Source organism: Balaenoptera acutorostrata, chromosome 20 (genome assembly GCF_949987535.1).
Source record: "Balaenoptera acutorostrata chromosome 20, mBalAcu1.1, whole genome shotgun sequence".
NCBI classification, from domain to species: domain Eukaryota; kingdom Metazoa; phylum Chordata; class Mammalia; order Artiodactyla; family Balaenopteridae; genus Balaenoptera; species Balaenoptera acutorostrata.
The window spans coordinates 13716652-13738280 of record NC_080083.1 but is presented as its reverse complement, the minus strand read 5'-3'; the positions used below and the strand labels follow the sequence as shown (position 1 = coordinate 13738280).

The 21629-nt window shown below is 44.0% G+C and overlaps 1 protein-coding gene across 1 annotated transcript in view; it reads left to right on the top strand.

The window, feature by feature from the left end:
- The window catches only part of RPA1 (replication protein A1), a 54215-nt gene extending 38769 nt beyond the window's left edge, over positions 1-15446 (top strand). Inside the window, exons 8-17 of the mRNA XM_007177474.3 lie at positions 937-1039; positions 2646-2714; positions 2861-3053; positions 3212-3351; positions 3775-3923; positions 7348-7480; positions 9459-9635; positions 10168-10275; positions 12748-12834; positions 14435-15446. Coding sequence (XP_007177536.1) covers positions 937-1039; positions 2646-2714; positions 2861-3053; positions 3212-3351; positions 3775-3923; positions 7348-7480; positions 9459-9635; positions 10168-10275; positions 12748-12834; positions 14435-14542 — 1267 coding nt within the window. The 3' untranslated portion in view covers positions 14543-15446. The remainder of the gene's footprint in view (positions 1-936; positions 1040-2645; positions 2715-2860; positions 3054-3211; positions 3352-3774; positions 3924-7347; positions 7481-9458; positions 9636-10167; positions 10276-12747; positions 12835-14434) is intronic.
- The last annotated feature ends 6183 nt before the right edge of the window (positions 15447-21629 follow it).

Here is a 21629-nt window from a genome sequence, read left to right as displayed (position 1 = left end):
ATCGCGGTGCGCGGGCCTCTCACTGTCGCGGCCTCTCCTGCTGCGGAGCACAGGCTCCAGACGCACAGGCTCAGCAGTTGTGGCTCACGGGCCCAGCCGCTCCGCGGCATGTGGGATCTTCCCAGACCAGGGCCCGAACCCGCGTCCCCCGCATTGGCAGGCAGACCCCCAACCACTGCACCACCAGGGAAGCCCGATATTTCTTTTATATGACTTCTTTCCATTCAAAATTGATTTTAGCTGTGGAAAATTAGTGAGTACTCATTTCAGAATTCTTTCAGATATGTTTTTGTTTGTTCTTCAATTCTTTGCAATATAGGGAAGATCTGTTCCCCTGTGAAATTATGAGTAAGGTAGCTAATGTGCCCAGCACCTATATTCAGGATGGGCACTAGGACTGGATGTCAGACCTTGTGCCTCCTTTTTTAGTGGCCTCTGTCTGAGGTCATAGTGCTTGAGGGTGTTTTCTTTTGGTGCCTGAACCAACACCGCGTTCCATACCCCTGTATGTATATTCAGTGTGTCTTGGAAATGAGACAGAAGTTTGACTTCAGTTATATCAGCTCCCATGATTGAAAGTAGTGGCAAAATATAATTGCTGGTATTACTGCATTTTCTAGCTTAGAACCTTTCATTAAGGGGATAGTGTTGCCTTGGTGATGCTTTTTGGAGAAGGGAGAGCGTTCATAAATTTACTTATTTGACAGGAGAATGAGTCAGTGTTAAATCACCTTGTGTGTTTTACTATTTGCTTATTCTACAAACTGTCAAACCTGGATGTCATCATGGGGTTTTAATTAGCTGGATTAAAATACAGCTTACACTGAAAAATGGAATATGCATAAGATAAGAAAGGCTATAAGAAGATGATAGGGAACCTTTCAGATCTTTCCCAAGTAAGACTCCAAACACTAATATAATCTATTTGGTTTTTAGGTGGACTATTTGTGCTCGTGTTACCAACAAAAGTCAGATCCGCACCTGGAGCAATTCCCGAGGGGAAGGGAAGCTTTTCTCTATAGAACTAGTTGATGAGAGTGTGAGTATCTGTCAAGTGGGGAAAGAGGAGTCTTCGACTCTGAGAAACAGAGGGCCCATCTCTGTGCAGGCCTGTGAGGTGAAAAACAATAGTAAGCCAAGAAGAAACATGATTCTTCTTGTTTTTCTTCTATTGTAGTCTTCTGATGCTGTCTGGGGGCAAAGGGTTAAAGTCATAAATAAAATCCTTGATCTCAAACGAAAGCATTTGTTGCAGTAGAAATTAGTTTTCTAAAGGTAAGTAGCCTCACGGGCAGGAGAAACCAGAGACACTGTCTGACTTGCTGGCAGGCTTAGTCAAAGCCCCAGGGGGTTATATCTGCTTAGGAGCCAAGTAGAGCTTTGGGCCACAGCAGAAGGCATGCAGCAGCCTTGATACGTGATAAGTGATCGGTTTTGTGGGAGATGGATTCTGGCTGTGCAGACACTATATGCTTTTCTTTCTTTTTTTTTTTTTTTAAATAAATTTATTTATTTATTTTTGGCTGCATAGGGTCTTCACTGCTACACACGGGCTTTCTCTAATTGCGGCGAGCAGGGGCTACTCTTCGTTGCGGTGCACAGGCTTCTCATTGCCGTGGCTTCTCTTGTTGCGGAGCACGGGCTCTAGGCGCGCAGGCTCAGTAGTTGTGGCTCGTGGGCTCTAGAGCACAGGCTCAGTAGTCGTGGCGTGTGGGCTTAGTTGCTCCGCAGTATGTGGGATCTTCCCAGACCAGGGATCGAACCCTTGTCCCCTGCACTGGCAGGCGGATTCTCAACCACTGTGCCACCAGGGAAGTCCCTCTATATGCTTTTCTTAAACAAGACCAAACCATGATGAAGAGACGAAAAATCGACGTTGTGGAGTCTCCACAAAGTCTTGTCATGCTATTTCTCTGTCCATTAGTTTTGTTTATAACTCCTAATGTATACTTCAAGTACTCTTTTCAAACTGCTGCATATTTCCTATTTGTTCAAACCTCTAACAGGGCCGAAAAAAACAGTTGGTTTGTTTTAATTTTTTTGTTTGTTTTTCGAAGATGGGATAATACCCTAAAATGTATTGACTGTGAGGGCAGAATCGGTGTCAGAACCTAATTTTTTTTTACCAAATTATTGGTCTCATCTATCATTTGGCTAAAAATTCAGCTGTTAATTTAAGTTTCTTCTCCATCTGTAGCATTTTGACTGATGGAAAAGTAAAAGTGAAAATCCAATCACAAGCAACTTGAAAGTATGCCTTGTTTTTAACATTTTTGGCAGTGACTCCTGAGTATGAAGTAATTCCTCGCTGGGTGCAAACATGAGGGAAACTGGTGAATCACAGTGGCTCAGCACACTCCCCTGGGGGCTTCAGTCGTGTCACTCAGTGTTCGAAAATTTTTATTTATTTATTTATTTTTTTAGGTTTCTAACTTGAGGTGAATGAAGCACAATAACGGGATCAACCAGTTAAACTTGGGTTGTTTCATTAGGGTTACTAACTTGAATATGTGACCATGAGCTGTGTGTTTCTGGGATGACTGTGCTACTGCTTTAAAGATGTCGTTTTGACACTAAGATGTCCTGTTTTTCACTGGTAAAACTTGAACTCCCCAATTCTAACCTGTTCTCGCACGCTTCTGCAGGGCGAAATCAGAGCGACTGCTTTCAATGAGCAAGTGGACAAGTTCTTTCCTCTTATTGATGTGAACAAGGTACAGTAGCATGGAGTCTAGAACGGGAACAGCCAAGCGGTGGGGTGAGGGGGTGCTGTCTGTTGGAGAGCTATGTGATCTGTAAAGGGTTTTTATATCCGATTTGACGGCCTATCCCACGTTCCATAGCTTGGCCTCTTTTACAGGTCTATTACTTCTCTAAAGGCACCCTGAAGATCGCCAACAAACAATTCACAGCCGTCAAAAACGACTATGAGATGACCTTCAATAATGAGACTTCTGTCATGCCCTGTGAAGATGGTCATCATTTACCCACAGTTCAGTTTGATTTCACAGGGATTGGTGACCTAGAGAGCAAGTCTAAAGACTCACTTGTAGGTAAGTATGTGTGTGAGAATGAAGAGAGTGGTGATCATTAGTTGTGTTTGCAACATACAGGGGAGGCATGAGACTTCAGTGCTTGCTGTCCAACCTCTGGTCATGCTGTAGTGGGAGCCTTGACCAGCTCTTGCTAAAACGTTGTGCCTGTGTTTTAGACGTAATCGGGATCTGCAAGAGCTATGAAGATGTCACTAAAATCACAGTGAAGTCTAACAACAGAGAAGTCTCTAAGAGGAATATCTATTTGATGGACATGTCAGGGAAAGTGGTGAATGCTACTCTGTGGGGAGAAGATGTGAGTACCCGCATTGAGTGGTCAGAGCATGTGCAGAGAGGCGAAGATGTAAAGAGCTTCCAGGGTGGTGGTCTTGCCCGGAAGCTGTGGGGCTTTGGCCATGTCGGCTGTGTAGACCCTTCCTAATGAAGGGTTGAACTATCTGGGGAGTATTTGAAAACATTTATTTGATTTACTTCTGTGAGATTTGCTATGATTTAGATTTTACATAGTGAAACGCTCTCTCCTCTAATTCTCGATTAGTTTTGATGTATCTCTGAGCAGATTCTTGTGTTCTAGGTTCTCTTGTATAGATTCCATGTGCCATTTATTGCATTCACTCTACTGTTGGCTGTTTCCTTTGTTTTCTGTAAAAATGTTCTGTGCATTCTTCCTGCTAGTGACAATTGTTTGTATTTGTTTGTTGTCTTTGTTGTTATGCAGGCTGATAGATTTGATGGTTCTAGACAACCCGTGATGGCTATCAGAGGAGCGAGAGTTTCTGATTTTGGTGGACGGAGCCTCTCTGTACTGTCTTCAAGTACCGTCATTGTGAACCCTGACATCCCAGAGGCCTACAAGCTTCGTGGATGGTAGGTTTTATGGGGCTAAACACAAGGGTTATTTGAGCCTTAGTTTGGAGAAGAGCTGGTTCTTTTGGTTCCCACGATCGGTATATGAGCTGTCTGCCAAGCAGAGAGCTTCGTCTCTGAGTGGAGCAGTGCCTGTATTTCTTGGAGACAATGTGCCTTCTGAGAGGATGGCTCTAAAGCCCTTCAGCTGACAGACCTGTAATCCCATGACAAACCTGGAGAGTCGCAGGGAGCAATTAGGACGGGAATGCTGCCTGCCGACCTTGATCCTGTGAAGCAGGTGAGGCCGGCCGTAGCAGCTGTATGGTGAAGCTCTGTGAGCGGCGGCGTCTTTCTTTTCATGACTCAAAGCTGTGGGCTTCTGCGGCGTCGGGGGAGAGAGTGCTTCTTGCTCCGTCCAGTCTCTGGTGCCGATTGCATCCTCTAGTATGTATTCACTGGACTCTGATCAAGTGCGGTGGGCACAGTGGGCCTTTGTGGGCATCGCGTTGTTATTCATGGAGCACTCGGGGGATGAGGAGAGCCTACTAAGATCTCCTCGCTATGTCTAGCTGTTTAGGGTGTTAAAACTCTGCCTTAAAAGAGCACTTCAAACTGAAGCGTGGTATGCAAGCATTGATGTGGTCAGGGAAAGCCCTGGAACTAGCTTGAGCTTAAATACTTTGTGTAGCTGCGGTCACACGAGGGAGTCTTAGGGTTTGAGTGACTAAGGAATTAGCTCATATTACATACTCCCCACTTTCATTTGAGCCTCATGTGAACCAGTTGCACTAGTATTTGAATAGTTTCATGAAATATCTACTGGCATGACCATGTCACTTAAGCCAGCCTTGTGCATGTGGTCCCTGTGAATTTGTATTTAACTCTTCTGGTAGCTGGCATTGCATTGTAAGGGAAGGCCCATTCGTTAATAACCTGACCAGACGTAATCACAGCTTTGGTTTGTTCTTATTGCTTGATTTCCTTTCAGGCTCTGGAGCTCAACCCCAGTTTAATTGCGTGCCCCACATTAAGGTCTTCATATTTTTCTTGTCGATAACTGTGATCCCAGTCAACATAAAAAGACATGTCTGCCTCTAGAATAAAAGAACTTGGCATTGATCAAAGAGAAGCTCAGTGTACACGTCCCACCTAGGCAAGGACTGGAGATGTTTAGATCTTGGTTGCAATGATGTGGAGTTTTCACTGTAAGAAGGGCTGCCTCTCTCCTTGCTCTGTTGACTCCGGATAGGTGGCAAATGTCTCCTTGGAGTTTTTGAAACCGTAAACTCATGTAGCTAGTTGTGGTGAAACAGATTTATGGACCTTGCTGTGCCTCTGTGACAGATTTAGCCGCTGATCTGACAGAACAAAAAGGCAATTGTCTGCAGCTTAGGGCAGCATCCATTCTGTTCCACGCTCTCTTTTTTTTTTTTTTTTTTTAATAAATTTATTTATTTATTTATATTTATTTTTGGCTGTGTTGGGTCTTCGTTTCTGTGCGAGGGCTTTCTCCAGTTGCGGCAAGCAGGGGCCACTCTTCATCGCGGTGCGCGGGCCTCTCACCGTCCCGGCCTCTCCCGTTGCGGAGCACAGGCTCCAGATGTGCAGGCTCAGTAGCTGTGGCTCACGGGCCTAGTTGCTCCGTGGCATGTGGGATCTTCCCAGACCAGGGCTCGAACCCATGTCCCCTGCATTGGCAGGCAGATTCTTAACCACTGCGCCACCAGGGAAGCCCCTCCACGCTCTCTTTTTAAGGAGCCTGTTCTGTATGTGGTTACTTCTAGTTACCCTCCTTTTGGGTGACATTGGCATGTTTTTAGTCTCAGACTGACTCTTCCCTGCCACAAGTATGTTTCTGAGACACTTCCTCTCGGGCCCCCTTTCCTTCGTATTAGCTGATATGTGATCAAGAAATGTAATCAATTTTATAATAATTTAACGTAAATTAATTTCAACTTTAATAACGGCATAAATGGGACTTCCCTGGTGGCGCGCCCAGTGGTTAAGAATCCGCCTTCCAATGCAGGGGACGTGGGTTCGATCTCTGGTCCAGGAAGATCCCACATGCCGCGGAGCAACTAAGCCCGTGCACCACAACTACTGAGCCTGCACTCTAGAGCCCGTGAGCCACAACTACTGAGCCCGCATGCCACAACTACTGAAGCCCGTGCGCCTAGAGCCCGTGCTCTGCAAAAGGAGAAGCCACAGCAATGAGAAGCCCGCGCACCACAACAAAGGGTAGCCCCCGCTCGCCGCAACTAGAGAAAGCCCGTGCGCAGCAACAAAGACCCAACACAGCCAAAAATAAAATTAAAAAAAAAAAATAACTTAAAAAAAAAATATATATGTGTGTGTGTGTGTATATATATATATATATATATATATACACATATATATATATATATATATATATATATATATATATATATATATATATAGGCATGAGTAAAATCTCGCTAGGAAGGTAAATCTACAAGGAAACAGATAAATACCTTCTAATAAATTACTTTGAATCATATCTTTTGAAATTATACCAGGCTTAAAAGATCTTTCACCATGGGAACACTTTTTGCTACCCTGTTAAAATATGTCAACTGTCCCCTTCTATCCTGATACATTTCAGTGATGATAAAAATGCAGCTGCTGAGCAAGAATGAGCATCAGTAGCCCAAAGAACTATACCACAGCTCTCCATTGTTGCTTTTTTTGTTGTTGACTTTCTGGGTTACTGTTTTCAGGCCTTGGGCCCTCCGGCCAGCGTTGATATGCAAGGCTCATTTAAGAAAAGTTTCTGTGGTAGTTGGGCACTGTCTTTCTTGACCACTGGGGGGCATCAAAGCAATTGAGATAAAAAAGAGGTCATTCCATTTCTTCAGTAGACTTAAGATACAATGAGGAAGATAGTACCATCAGCTCACTTGGCCGTGACCTGTGAAAGTTGGGTGGGGGGGCTTCCCTGGTGGCACAGTGGTTAAGAATCCGCCTGCCAGTGCAGAGGACGTGGGTTCGAGCCCTGGTCTGGGAAGATCCCACATGCCGTGGAGCAACTAAGCCCATGCGCCACAACTACTGAGGCTGCTCTAGAGACCGTGAGCCACAACTGCTGAGCCTGCGTGTCACAACTGCTGAGCCCGCGTGCCACAACTACTGAAGCCTGCGTGCCACAACTACTGAAGCCCGCACACCTAGAACCCGTGCTCCGCAACAAGAGAAGCCACCACAGTAAGAAGCCCACATACTGCAACGAAGAGTAGCCCACGCTCGCCACAACTAGAGAAAGCCCGCGCAACGAAGACCCAGCGCAGCCAAAAAAAAAAAAAGAAAAAAAGAAATAAAGAAAAAAAAGAAGTTGGATGGGGAGTGGATAGCCCGTATATAACATGTAGGAGCAAGTATCATATTCAGTAAGCATATATAGTGCCTGTTATTCTTTGTTTTTCAGGTTTGACTCGGAAGGACAAGCCTTAGCTGGCGTTTCCATCTCTGATCTAAAGAGTGGAGGAATAGGAGGGAGCAACACCAACTGGAAAACTTTATATGAGGTTAAATCAGAGAACTTGGGCCAAGGTGACAAGGTATCTGCATTCCTAACTTTCTTCACAAAAGCATGTAAAATGTGCGAGACAATAGTTTTCAGATCCCAGTTCTGGTACCAGCTGTTAGACCTTAATTCAGAGCTATGAGTCTTACCTGGGGCTCTGCCCAGAGCATGGCGTGATGGTTGAGGATGCCATCCAGAATGAAGGAGCTGTGCTTTCTAATAGGAGTATGTTACATCCCTCAGGTAGGTTGAGGCAGAAAGATGTTCAAGCTTTGACTTAGAGAGTTGTGTAGTTCTCAGAGGGATCTTAGCGAAGTGGTAGTAATCAGGTTGTGTATTTTATGAACTGCCTTTGGGTCCATATTTCTTTTCTCTGATTGTTCCTGCAAACTGAAATGGCCATATATGAAGAAGGTGGCTTTTGAGATTATAGCTCACACCAAGCATTAGTCAGTCTCAGCATCAGACATCGGGCGGTTCACATGTGCCCTCACTGGCTGTAGAATATTAACGTCTCGTGGGCTGAGCGCTGCTGGTATTCTCTGACAAGAATGGCTCTGGTATTTGACTTTAGTTTGCAACTTCCCTTTCAATGTTTGTATTTAATGACCCTCCTCCCATCTTAATCTAAACCTGTATTCTGTCAGCAGTTCAATATTTAAATCATTTATTTCTCCTTTATGCTCCCCAAACCAGTAATTCCTGCTTTATTATTTTCATGTTATACAATATAGTTTTTATTCCTTACTGTCTCATTTCGCTATACTCTCTTATTCATCATTATCAATGACTGCAATTCATAATGCTGTTATACAGCATCCTGAGAATGAAACATTGGACAGATCTGTGTCTCTTGTCAACCAGTTTCTTTCTTAGATCTAGGGGTAGACAGTATGTAACAAGAAATCAGGCCTAGAGAATACCTGTTCGCACCCAAACTTTCAAGTCACACTTTGAATCTGGACCTTACCTGGAAATACAGAAACACCCTTCAGGCATTCTCCTCAGAGACTCCCCTTCTCTAGGCCCTTTTAGAGTGAGGATTTGCCCGAGCTCTTTAAACATCCACCATATTGTTTTGCCTCTTCTGTTCTGAAACATCAGGAAGCCCCAGAGGCTGCTGACCTGGCCCTGAATTGAGTACACCCAGAGGGAACTGCTTGCCCCCCAAAATTATTCATCCCGTAGCCTTTCCATGAGAGTTAAAAGGCAAAGCAAATAGCAACATAAAGCCCGTGCACATGACTTGGCCCTTGCTACACTTACTTATCAGGGACGACTCCACTTTGAAGACACTTGTTCAGTCTTTTTGCATTCTAAATTTGATGACTTAGACCAGGGGTTCACAAACAGGCCCACGGGCCATATCCAGCCTGCTGCCTGTTGTAAATACAAGTGCACTGAAACCAGCCACCCGCTCTCATCTCCGTACTGTCTGTGGACGATCTTGCACCACAGCAGCAGGGTGAGTGGCTGCAACAAAGACTGTGACCCAATGGCTTGTAAAGCCTGAATTAGTTACTGTCTAGCTTTTTACAGAAAAAGCTTGCTGACACCTGGCCAAATAAAGTTGAATCTAGACGCTAGAAATCATTGCTGTTGTTTGTAATGTGGGCGGAATGGTTGAACATAACTGTGCTAGATTTTACTGCATTCCTCTGTATTTCCTGGTTCTGTTACCTTTGGAGGGTCAGAGGAAAAGGAGGAACAAGTCTTTGTCTCTTGAAGTCTTTGTCTTTCATATAATCTGTTTCAGTTTTAATTAATTTAGTCTAATTTAGAATTCTTTTATTGTTAAGGAATAATATGCTTTATAACTTGGTTTATTACCTTCATGGGTTTTATAATCAGCACAAGTGACTTCTAAAAATGTAGAATGAATTATTCCCAGTAATCACATTGTGATCATGAGAATTAGAATATGTAAACACTTACTCCTCATGTGTAAGGGCAAGTCCAGTCCTGAACATAGGCCTGTGCTCTGTGTCTCACGTCACTCTTTTCTCCTGAAGCCCGACTATTTTAGCTCTGTGGCGACAGTGGTGTATCTTCGCAAAGAGAACTGTATGTACCAGGCCTGCCCAACTCAGGACTGCAATAAGAAAGTGATTGATCAACAGAATGGATTGTACCGCTGCGAAAAGTGTGACAGTGAATTTCCGAATTTCAAGTACCGCATGATCCTGTCAGTAAGTAGAATGGGTGGATGAGGACCACTGTGGTGTTTCTTGAGTCTGTACCACATGCCTGGCACTGTCTCTTAGTTCAGGCTTTCAAATTGTCTGGGATGCCAGCAGTGACTGAGAGCTGTCTTATGGAGTGCCTCCTGGTGACTGAAGGATGTACAATTTAAAATGCAGAGGACTTTGGTGGCTTGTTTAAAACCTTTAGTCCAAAGGCCATTGTGGCTGGAGGGCCACTGAGTCCATTGTGCCCAGATTCTGTGTCTGAAGGAGAGTTTAGCTGGGCTGTATCTCCACTGAGATCTGAAATCACACATCCACACCACATCATGTTCCTGCTGTGATCCAGACTTACACTTTGAACTTCTTTCTTGGATGCTTTTTACATTCTTTGGAAAGAATATGGCATATATAGTGGAAATGGGTTTTTTCCCTAGAAATTATTTTAATGAGTAGAAAAAGTTAATCTCCCAGTCTCCTTAGTGTGTCTTCCTTTTATTATTTCTTTGCTGAAATAACGTAGAGTTGTGTTTTTTAGGTAAATATTGCTGATTTTCAAGAGAATCAGTGGGTCACATGTTTCCAGGAGTCTGCAGAGGCCATCCTTGGACAAAGCACTGCTTATCTTGGGGAGTTAAAAGAGAAGGTCAGCCGCGTCTTGTATTATTACTGTAATAGTTCCCATGCTGTAACACTTACCCATTTTTGGCTCTTTAATATTTTTTGGTTTGTTGCTTTTGGGTGTTGTATAGTTTCTCACTGATGATTATTTGAGAGCTCATCCGATTCTGTCTAATTGTGTCCACCTTGGATGTGCTAACAATGAGGCATGAAGTAGTGTCTATAAAATGCTTTAAAAACAGCACTTTCCAGCATGTTTTTCTCCTGTTACTGTTAGCACACCAAGAGTTGGTGTGCCTGCAATCACTTGAGATCTGGAAGGTGTCTTCTGAAATTAGCTGAAGTACAGGTGTGCCTTTTTTTTTTTTTTTTTTTTTTTGAGTGTGTGTTGGACTTTAAGTCCATTATGGTTTATCCATTGTGGTTTATCCCGGGACATTGAATAGTTCCCTGTGCTACAGTAAGACCTTGTTATCCATTCTAAATGTAATAGTTTACATCTACTAACCCCAAACTCCCAGTCCATTCCTCTCCCCCCACCTCTCCCCACCTTGGTAACCACAAGTCTGTTCTCTGTGTCTGTGAGTCTGTTTCTGCTTTGTAGATAGGTTCATTTGTGTGATATTTTAGATTCCACATGTATGGTATTTGTCTTTCTTTTTCTGACTTATTTAGTATGATAATCTCTAGTTGCATCCATGTTGCTGCAAATGGCAGTATTTCGTTCTTTTTTATGGCTGAGTAGTATTCCATTGTGTATATGTACCACATCTTTATCCATTCCAGATGTGCCTTTTTAATGTAATAAACAGTTTTCTGAAAAGTTGAGTCAAATCCTCGTTTAAATTCACGTATAAGGTACTTGCTCATTTCATGTTGTCAGATGGAATTCTTACGAAGTAACTTTCTTTCATAAGATAACTTTCTCCATTTCATTTTTGTAAATTAGTATTTTCACATATTAGTTTTATTTAATTCAGGGAATAGATTACTAATTATCCTAAACTTAAGAAAGGTACTTGCTCAGATAAAACATGTAAAGACCAATAAAAGCTATATTTTCTGGGCCACACAAATTAGCATCTATCTGTAGATTTTTTTCCCCTGTTTTCCTCCAAATTGGTTAGGATACTTATAAAAGCCACTAACAAAAAAAGGATTTGTCATTTGTTTTGGTGTGTGTGTGTTTTTCTTTTCTGTCTTCTCTTCTGTCCGTTTAGCTCTGCCCCTGTGTCTCTTTGAAATTGTCCATGAGCTCTCTAAAAATAATCCCAACAAACCCTTTTACAGAAATAACTGGAATTGACTTTAAAGTATGATGGTATCTTTTATCTGTTTTGCCTGGTCCTCTATTTTCATACCAGATTTTAAGGCTTGAGGCAGCCTTTCAGGATTTTTTATGAGCTTATTACATTTGGCTGGTTTCACTGCCAGTGAATGAGGACATATAGAAATTCTTTCCTCAGGAACCATGATATTCTTGGAGTATGCGCTCCATGCTTTCACTGATCTTGAAAGAATGATGGCAGCTGGTATGATTTTCTGAAGGTTTAACACATTGTTTTATTTACATACCCGAAAGCCTGAGGACTTTGTGTGTGTGTGTGTGTGTAGTAACCTTTACACAAAACAGTTCTATATATAATAAAGCTATTTTCATGTTTCAAGTGGCTTGCAAAGAACTATTTTTTAAAAAGTTCCTGTACATTTATTTTATGCATATTTATATAAAATGCTTTCTCTGATCCCTCTCTGTTTACCAGACTTTTTTTTTTTTAATTCAGAAGCTTAATCAAATAGTATTTGAGGGGCCAGAGAAAGAGGGAGAGAGGAGTATCGTTTTTAAACTTTTTCCCTAACCTTTGCCTACTTTTCCTGTCTTCCTCACTTCCTCACCAAATCCATAGCTGTAAATCCAGAGGCTGAAATAATGCATATGACAACTTGAACTTTTTTCTGAGTGTGTCCTCCCATTCTTAATTTGTGATGAAGGTGCGAGCCGCAGATCTATTCCATCACAGACTTTTAAAGTTTAGAAATGTGTTTCCTAAGAGTGTTTCAGTTTTTTTTTATTGTGGTAAAATATACATAAAATTTACCATTTTAACCATTTTTAAGTGTAAGTTCAGTGGCATTAAATACGTTCACATTGTTGCGCAACCATCACCGTCATCAAGCTCGAGAACTTTTTCATCCTCCTAAGCCGAAACTCTGGACCCATTAAACACTAACTCTCCACTGCCCCTGGCAGCCATCATTCCACTTTCCGTCCCTATGAATTTGAGTACTCCAGGTAGAGTATTTTAATTTTTAATAAAATTCTACCTAAACAGTTTTATGTGATGAAATGTCACCTTAGTCATTCCTAAGAAATTTTAAACCACTGGGGGTGATCATTTTCTCAAGGATTTTCCTCAAAGTCTTTTCAGAAATCTTACGGACATTTTCAGATGGTCTGGTAGTTTCCATGCCTACAGTTTTACGTTTGTTTTTGCAGAACGAGCAAGCATTTGAGGAAGTTTTCCAGAATGCCAACTTTAGATCTTTTACATTCAGGATCAGGGTCAAATTGGAGACCTACAATGTAAGTAACATCACCCAAGGTGCAGGAGGGTTAGCAGTGGGGAACTGCTGTTTGTCACCCCCAGCAACATTATAGTGTTAACTGTCAGTTCCTTGCTTACTGTGTTCCAGACACAACACTAAGCACCCTGCATTTATTATGCATTGAATCTTCCCAGCACTGGGGTACCAAGCGTCATCCTGTTTTCAGATGAGGAAACAGACTTAAAGAGAGGTTAAGGGTCTCGTCCAGTGTCAACATCCAGAGAAAAAATGCTATGTGGCCTTTTTTTTGGCTGTGCTGTGCGGCAAGCCAGATCTTAGTTTCCCCAGGGATCAAACCTGTGCCCCCTGCATTGGGAGTGCGGAGTCTTAACCACTGGACCTCCAGGGAAGTCCCACTGTGTGACCTTTTCAGTTAAAACCTGGGGTTTTTTGGTTTGTGTCCCGACAAAATGGACTCACATCTTCCACATGGTTTGGGTTCTAAAGTCAGTATGTGAAACAAAGACCATATGTAGTTAAAATTACCTTGAAAATTCCTTAAATTGCTCATAACATCATACGGTTGTAAAGTCATGATGAAACAGCCTTTATTGAGTACTTACTATCTGCCAGATACTGTTCTACACTCTTTACATACATTGTCTCGCTTCATCCTGGCAGTAACCCTATGTGTAGAAACTATTGTTAGCCCCGTTTTCACCAGCAAAAAAATGTAGGCATACGGAGAATGAGTAACTTGCCTAAATTCATATGCTAGCAAGTGGCAGAGCTAATAATGGCACACAGGCAGTCCAACCTCAGAGCTTTGCTCTCAACCATGCTTAGAAATACGACTGGGTTTAGTCAGTACAGAGCACACTGTAGTGTGTGAGCCCCTGAGCTGGCCTCACCCTGTTCTGCCTCTGCAGGCAGCGTCCAACCTAGTGAACTGGCGAGGGGAGAGAATTCAGAAAACTTCTCTGCTTGCCTCAGGGTTTACTCGTTCTGTTTTATTGTCAGACCTTAACCCTAATAACTGCTGATAGCTGTGCTTGGTTTTGTGAGCGTTAAATGAGACAGGGACTCCAGATGTCAGTGATATGATGTCAGGGTGGTGTCGGGAGGGAGGGATGGAAGGGTCGCTCGGTCCCTGAGTGGTGTGGACAGGGGAGGTGAAGGGCAGCGAGGTCGCCTCTCTCAGGGCTGAGGTGGGCCCACGGCAGGCCTCCCTCCTCTGCTGCGGGTGCTTCTCCTCTCCCCACAGTCCCTGCTTTCAGAGCCAGCTGTGTGGCTTTAGGAAGTCACTGTCTTCTCTGGGCTCCTGTTTCCCCCTCTGTAAAGAGAATAAATTGAACTTCATGAGCCCTCTAAGGTCCATCGCACTTGGAGTCTAGGTTCCTGAGTGTTTGGGAGCACGAGGAACAGGTGGAAGGGGTCTGTAGTGAAGGGAGGCCTTTGTCCACTCTCCCGGCCCCAGAAACTCTGCCCTGGGCTCTCACCATCATCGTTTCTTTATCGGAATGACAGAACTCTGAACCCAGCGTGTCTTTGTGATTTCTCCTGCTGGGATCATTGAAACCATGGCCCCATGGCCACAGGCTTTCCTCCGTTCACAAATCGCTTTTCTCTTTTCAAAGGATGAGTCTCGAATTAAGGCCACTGTGATGGACGTAAAGCCCGTGGACTACAGAGAGTATGGCAGGAGGTTGATCACGAGCATCAGGAGAAACGCCGCGGCGATGTGAGCTGAGCCTGCTGACGGGGCAGGAGTTTGTAGACAGAGGGCTAAAGCGAACTGACCCCCGACCCCCGACCTCCCCCCCGCCCCCCCCGCCTGACGACTCCGTTAGCTGCACGGTGCAGAGTGCCTCTCTGGGGGGGACTAAGCCATTGCCTCTTGTGCGCATCTGGGAACCCACTGGCAGCAAAGGGAAATACGCTCGGAGGGCTGTGGTGTAAACCGTGTCAGACCTGGGGGTCAGCTGGCGGGGAGTGTAGTACCAGTCACTCCCTCTGTCTTTAGGCTTTTGTCAGTTTTATTAAGATTTCATTATCTTCAACCAGGAATTATGTCACGAGTAACTGACCCTAAATCTGCAGACAGTGAAATAAATTATGTAAGCAGGGTTTCCACTTCTCCAGTGGTGACACCCCCAGGACTCGGGTCCCTTCTCGGGAGGGAGAGCCGAGGAGTGATTGTGCAGCGGAACCTGGGTGTTTCAGTAGGCGTGTCTTCCTAGAATTCAGAGGCTCTCTTTCCAGAGGTGCCACGTAGCTGTTAATGCTTGGAATGGCAATAGGGTAGAATTATTAATCAAAGTCATATCTTTTCTATCTGAAAATATCCTTCCTTCAGGGTCTAATGGACTGAGTCAGATGGGTCTGATATTAATCAAAATTGTCTCTTCTGAGGAAGGCTGATAAGCATTGACTTGCTGTCCCCTAGGGACATCCAGGCACCTACAGAGCACTGCTTTAGTTTTCCCTTCCGTTAATGTTGCATTTTGGTTGGTATGCCTTTTCCACCTGTACATATTTCTTGCATTTGTATGTTTCTTTTCTTGATTAAAGCTATGTTAAATAGAAGGGATTTTGAAAGGAGAAGCCCTTTGTTTCCATTGCTTTGTTTAATAAACAGTATATTCTCTGCTTGTGAATCCTACTTTCTTTGAATGCAAAGGGCTCTTGTAACTGGAAAGCAATTAATTAGCCTTCATAATAAATGTTCACTGGGGGGAGATGTTAACTCATTACAAACTCGAAGATTAGTCCAAAGCATGGAGATGATTCTTCCTAATGTTTGCAACCCCGAAATGCATCTTTAAAAGAATAAAAATACCAAAAACAAAGAGCCATTGTGCCCTGGAATGCTGATGATCTGGCACTTTGGGATTTTATTGATGTTTACACAGCAGTCTTAACACCAGCCAGGCTTTGAAATGTGAACAGACAGTGAGCTGGTAAGAAAACAGTAATTATGCTACTGGGCTTTTCCGTCGGCAAGAGCATGCCTCCTCTCTGTGTTCCTAATCATATTAATTACCTATCTGCTTGCTGCAGCCCACCGCTTGGCGTTTGCTGCGCACCTCTCTCCAAGCATCTAGGCAGCGTCGCAGTCTTCGTGCAGCACCAGGCCCTGGTTTTTAATCTGGGCAAATGGGGCACGTGGAGGCCCTTGGTGGAGGCGGGCAGTGATCACGTCCTGTCTGTGTCATCCTTAGCTGTCCTCTTTCGGGAGGAACCAGCCGGCGCTAGGCAGGGTGACTCCCATTTCCCAGAACGTAGAGCGGCCCTTTCTCAGGCCCACTAATTGAGCACATTCTAGTCTCAGAAGATGGCCACTGGGCTGCACTTGATTCTTTGGCCAAGGCCTCAACGATTTTTATGGAAGCTCCTTTCTGTCTGACCTTGCGTGTAAAGCGCTGACTAGAAAATTATACTCTTCAGCACTCTGGTGGATTGACAAATTGTGGGTTAGAAGTGGCAATCTAGCTTTCAGTCCGGTAATGAGTCTTTTATATCCGCTGCTCCCAGCATTGCCTTCTTTCCCCATCATGGCTTCCACCCCGTGAAGAGCACTGACCAACAGTGCGACCCTGACGCGTCTCTGGAACATTGTACCGGCCGCCACGCGTTCTCGATGCCCACGCGGTGACACGAGTACGTCTACGCAGATGCGATTAGAAGTCCACAGGGGATGTTCTGAGATAGGGCGGCTCCCTCAAGGGAGGATGTTTAGCAGATTCCCTACTAAAAATCAAATCACCAGTAGCGGAGCATCAGAAATTGTCTCCACTGTTATGCTTTTAAGAGCTTCAGGTCCCTAAGGGTTGCCTAAATAGATTCTGGCCCACAGTTCTTAGAATTCTCTTGGAGATAGTTTACCTCGAAAGGCTGTTCGTGTTCTATTTCTCATCTTTCACTTAGAGATCAATGTTTATTTTGCGTACACCATGACATCAGCGTTAGGCAATTAGGAAAAAATCTAATCATTTCACCTTTATTTTAAATGGCTCTTGGATTCCCTCCAGTCTCATTGTGAAGGAGGCGGGGGGGGGGGGGAAGGGTAATAATTTGATTTCTGTCCATATTTTCAGTGTTTTATGCTTTCCATTAAAGCCTTGCTTATCTCCAGTGTGCTTGTTCTGACTTTTTGAACTGCAGGGTCGAAAACTTCCCCTCCCCGACATTTCTTTCCTGAGTGGCCTGTCTTCGAAAAGTATAAATAACAGCGATTGTGGTGTTTAATACACTAATGAAACCCACGGTTATTGATTATATAATTAATATACTGTCTAAAAGTGAAGTTTGGTGGCCCAGTATATAAAGGTTTATATATTGACGTGTTTCTTTGGCAATATGCCTTCTGAGGTTTTATTTATAGAAAATGAAACTGTTCCATCTCCTTTCCTTGTCACTTGTTAGAAAGCCACTTCTCCCCCCAGTAAACTGATTGTTTCCTTATCTCAAAGAGAGGATTTCCCCCCTCGTACTCCCCCTCCCCTTTTTATGCGGTTTGTTAGCTCTTAGTTTTATAATCCACTCTGCTGGTAGAGTTCTGGCTTTCAGAAACACTTTTGGGAACTCATTTTTTTCCTCAAAAAAGAGAGACTTTAGATGTTTAATTTTCCTTGTTTTGGAAAAAAAAACTCAACTGAGCATGTTTTATTATTAAGCTGATAAGTATTGTTAATGTCAAGGAAAAAAAGGAAAAGAATGGGTACTGTTAGGACCATTGATTATTTCTTAACACAAGTAATCCATGTTCATCGTAGAAAAGTAACCTGCAGACAAGAAAAAACAAAAAACAAAATTGTCCCACCAATCAGCAATAACTGCTTGTATAGCTGACTACTTTTCTCTGTGCTTGTATGTGTATATAGTTTTAACTTAAAAATGGGATGATATTATGCATACTATTTTGTAACACTTTGCTCCTAGCACTAAAGGATGGACCTCTTTCCTACTTCAATAAAAATAGATCTGCATTATTTTTTTTAGATCTGCATAATTTTAATTCGTATTTGCCTGTATGAACGTGTAAATTTATTGAGCCAATTCACCTACTGGATATGTATATTTTCTAGCTTTTTAAATTTTATTTTTATTGAGATATAATTGGCATATAACATTGTATTAGTTTAGATGTACACATACTTTCTAATTGTTACCATAAACTCAGATTTTGATAGGCAGAAGCATTATCCTTTGTTGCACTGTGAAAATGTGTGCCTTCTCTTCTTGCTCTGTACGTTTCTCTGTGCTTTCTTTGCCTCAGTCCAGTGAGAGCTCCTCTGACCCTCAAGGGCTGGCAGGTGATTTGAGCAGGCACTAGAATCCTCTGGAGCAACAGCAGGTAGAAGACCAGGAAGGAGAGGCGCAAGAGAGGCCCACAGCCACCGGTGGCTTCATCCTACCTACCACATGGACGGGGTTGTGGCTGTGAGAGGAGGCTTGGATCCTCTTGTTTTCTGCTAGAAATGGCCTCTTGAACACATCTGACTTGCTTTATAAATCAACCTGATTCTTTATCTAAAGCTATTAATGAATGATTATTAAAAATCTTTTCATTACATTTGCGATGGAGGTTTCAAGTCATTGATAAAAGTATGTAACACCTGTCTTCATTGACCACCTGTGCCACCCTCTCCTTCTAGGTGACTAATTTTGTTGGTTGGTTTGTTTTTTGGCCACACTGCACAGCTTGCGGGATCCTAGTTCCACAACCAGGTATTGAACTCATGCCCTCAGCAGTGAAAGTACGGAGTCCTAACCACTGGACCGCCAGGGAATTCCCCTAGATGACTTTAAATCAAGATAACCGGGACTTCCCTGGTGGCGCAGTGGTTAAGAATCCTCCTGCCAATGCAGGGGACACGGGTTCAATCCCTGGTCCGGGAAGATACCACATGCTGCAGAGCAGCTAAGCCCGTGCGCCACAATTACTGAGCCTGCACTGTAGAGCTCGCAAGCCACGACTACTGAGCCCGTGTGCCGACAACCTGTGCTCCGCAACAAGAGGAGCCACCGCGATGAGAAGCTCACGCACCGCAATGAAGAGTAGCCCCCACTCCCCGCAACTAGAGAAAGCCCGCGTGTAGGAATGAAGACCCAGTGCAGCCAAAAAAAAAAAAATCAAGATAACCTTGTCCACAAGAACTGCAGTCTATTTGGAGCAAGGCTTGGGGCTAAGTAGTAATATCACGACTCAAATTAAAATTCAGTAAATGGAGAGATCACTGGAGACTGGAGTCATCAGAAAAGATTTCACAAAGAATTGGTTGATTTGAGACTCACAAATTGTATCCTTCATTTAGGTCAGGGGCCATCTGATCTATATGGAAAACACAACACCGGCTAACAGCCATTCATTCCATATTCACCGCTGGCAGATGAAGCTATGTAGATGCCATGAGAGTTAGGTAGATGGCACCAAAGGAAACTGGGCCCCTGTATGAGTAATGTTTGACCATGGTTGAGGTAGGAGGACTTAACATGTATTACCTATTGCCAGACCCCAACTCTTGCACTGGGCTTGTCATAAGAGTTTGTGACTCGCCAGTGAACTTGTGGCTGTTCTTGAGACCGAACCTACCACCTGGCCATTTTTTTACAGCCTTCTAGCTTTGTCAGGTTCTTCATGGCTGTCACCTTGGACCCCCTTACTCCTTAGCTGTTGATAAATCTCCGATGTATACTTTTCAAGAAAGCAGTTTCTTTTTTGGCCTTGAATATAGACCACGTGAAAAACAATCCCACCTGCCTCGTGAGAAATATTTATATCCAATTCAAAAGTAATCGTGTAAACTTTTGATAATTGTGAGCCAATCTTACAAAATCATACGTGCTCCCTGGGGTATTACCCACTTGGTAATTGGAAGTTTGTGCTGTCATTAAAAATGACAGCTTCCTCAGTTAACATTCTTGGTGCTTGTAAAATACAGATAACTCAGCCTATATTTAACTTGTGTGGTGCAGCTTCCTTTCTATGGTTAGGTAACTAGGCGCTGGTGCCCGGGAAAGCAGAGGAGCTCGCTGCAGGGAACGGCAGCTTTGTGCCCATGAATGCCCTACCCCGAAACGGAGTCAGAACAACCAGGACCTTTTAAAAATAAGCTCTGATTGGACTCTCATCTCTCCTCTCACGGTGGACACTGCTGTTCATGTTGAAGTTTATTTATATCTTCAGTCAGCCATGGTACAGAGGTCATTTCTATTGGCCTAAAATTTTAGAGGCTTATGTTTGCTTCGGAAAGCTGATCTCCCCAGCACGTAGGCTTGGAATGCAAAGCTGGTCTTTGTAGAAGCTCTTCTGCCTCCACAGCAAACCACCCCCTACCACTACCACCACCACCAATTTCTTTCTCCACCATTTATTTAAAATTTGAACAGCTTTCGAAGGTGCATCCCTGTAGACGAGCGCTCCTCCTCTGATGGGCTCTCTCCAGGCAGCAAACCTTCCATGAAGGAGCCACTAATTAAACAGAAAATGGTTTGTCTTGCTTAGCCACGTTCCATGAATCTAGCAGTCAATTTAGAAGATGGCAACATCCTTCTTTATGGCTATGATTTTAATAATATTCCTTTTTTATAGATTTTATTTATCTATCTATTTATTTTTGGCTATGTTGGGTCTAAGTTGCTGTGCGCTGGCTTTCTCTAGTTGTGGTGGGCAGGGGCTTCTCTTTGCTGTGTTGCGCAGGCTTCTCTCGTTGCAATGGCTTCTCTTGTTGTGGAGCACGAGCTCTAGGTGCGCAGGCTCAGTAGTTGTGGCGCACGGGCTTAGTTGCTCCGCGGCATGTGGGATCCTCCCAGACCAGGGCTTGAACCCGTGTCCCCTGCATTGGCAGGCGGATTCTTAACCACTGCGCCACCAGGGAAGCCCCTAATAATATTCTTTTGTCTTCCTGCCAGCGGTTAGGGTGTTTGTGTGTGTGTGTGTGTGTGTGTGTGTGCGCGCGCACGCGCACACGTGTGTGTCCTGTTTCTGTCTTCCTCTCCATCTTGAAGAGGAAGATTCGTTGCCATGGACTTTTTATGAATATCCTTATTAAAGTTACTCTTGAAGGATCAAACCCACGCCGAGCCTTGCTGGTTGGAGAGCGGGGCTGTGGGAAAGCGTTTCCATTTGCGGTGGAGGCACGCACAGGGCATTCCGGGGAAGGTGCCTGTCAGTCAAAGGGCTCTCGTGTTGTGAGAGGCCCACACGGCTCTCTGGCCTTCTCCCTCCGAGGGAGAACTGGAGGTGTTAGCAGGCTTCCCGGGGCACCATCACTCCTGCCCGGGTGGATGTGCACACCCCAGCCAAGCTGCACGTGACTCCTAATAGAACCTTTAGCTCCTGGAGCCGAGTCTCATTTCGTGTGTGTTACTCAAGTGCGGGAGGCTAGGAAAGCAGAGCCCTCTTAATTAGCGACATTCCTGCATCGTAGTGGTGTTCCGTTCGTGACATAATTGTCACAGCAAATTACCAGTTAGGTTAAATATTGAGCTGGGGTAGTTCTCGGAGCTTCAATTATTTGCTCCACTCCGCCCTCCCCACCCGCCCCTACCCTTGCCATCACCTGCTATCCTGCACTTCTAACTTGATCTTCTGCCAAGTGGTAGCTTTTAAGTGAGGCTTAGAGAAGATACACTTTACAGCGGGAGCAATAAATCCAGCTTTGGGCAAGTTATAGGATGCCAGGAACATCTGAATGAGGGATACAGTTTTTGCTCGGCGTGGGAGGGGGCATAAGCTGGATCATCTTTTCCGACTTCTAACTCCAGCTATAAAACTGCTGGGTCAGTCGGTATATCTAGCGAGGCTGTTTCCTGATGTGAAAACCCCAT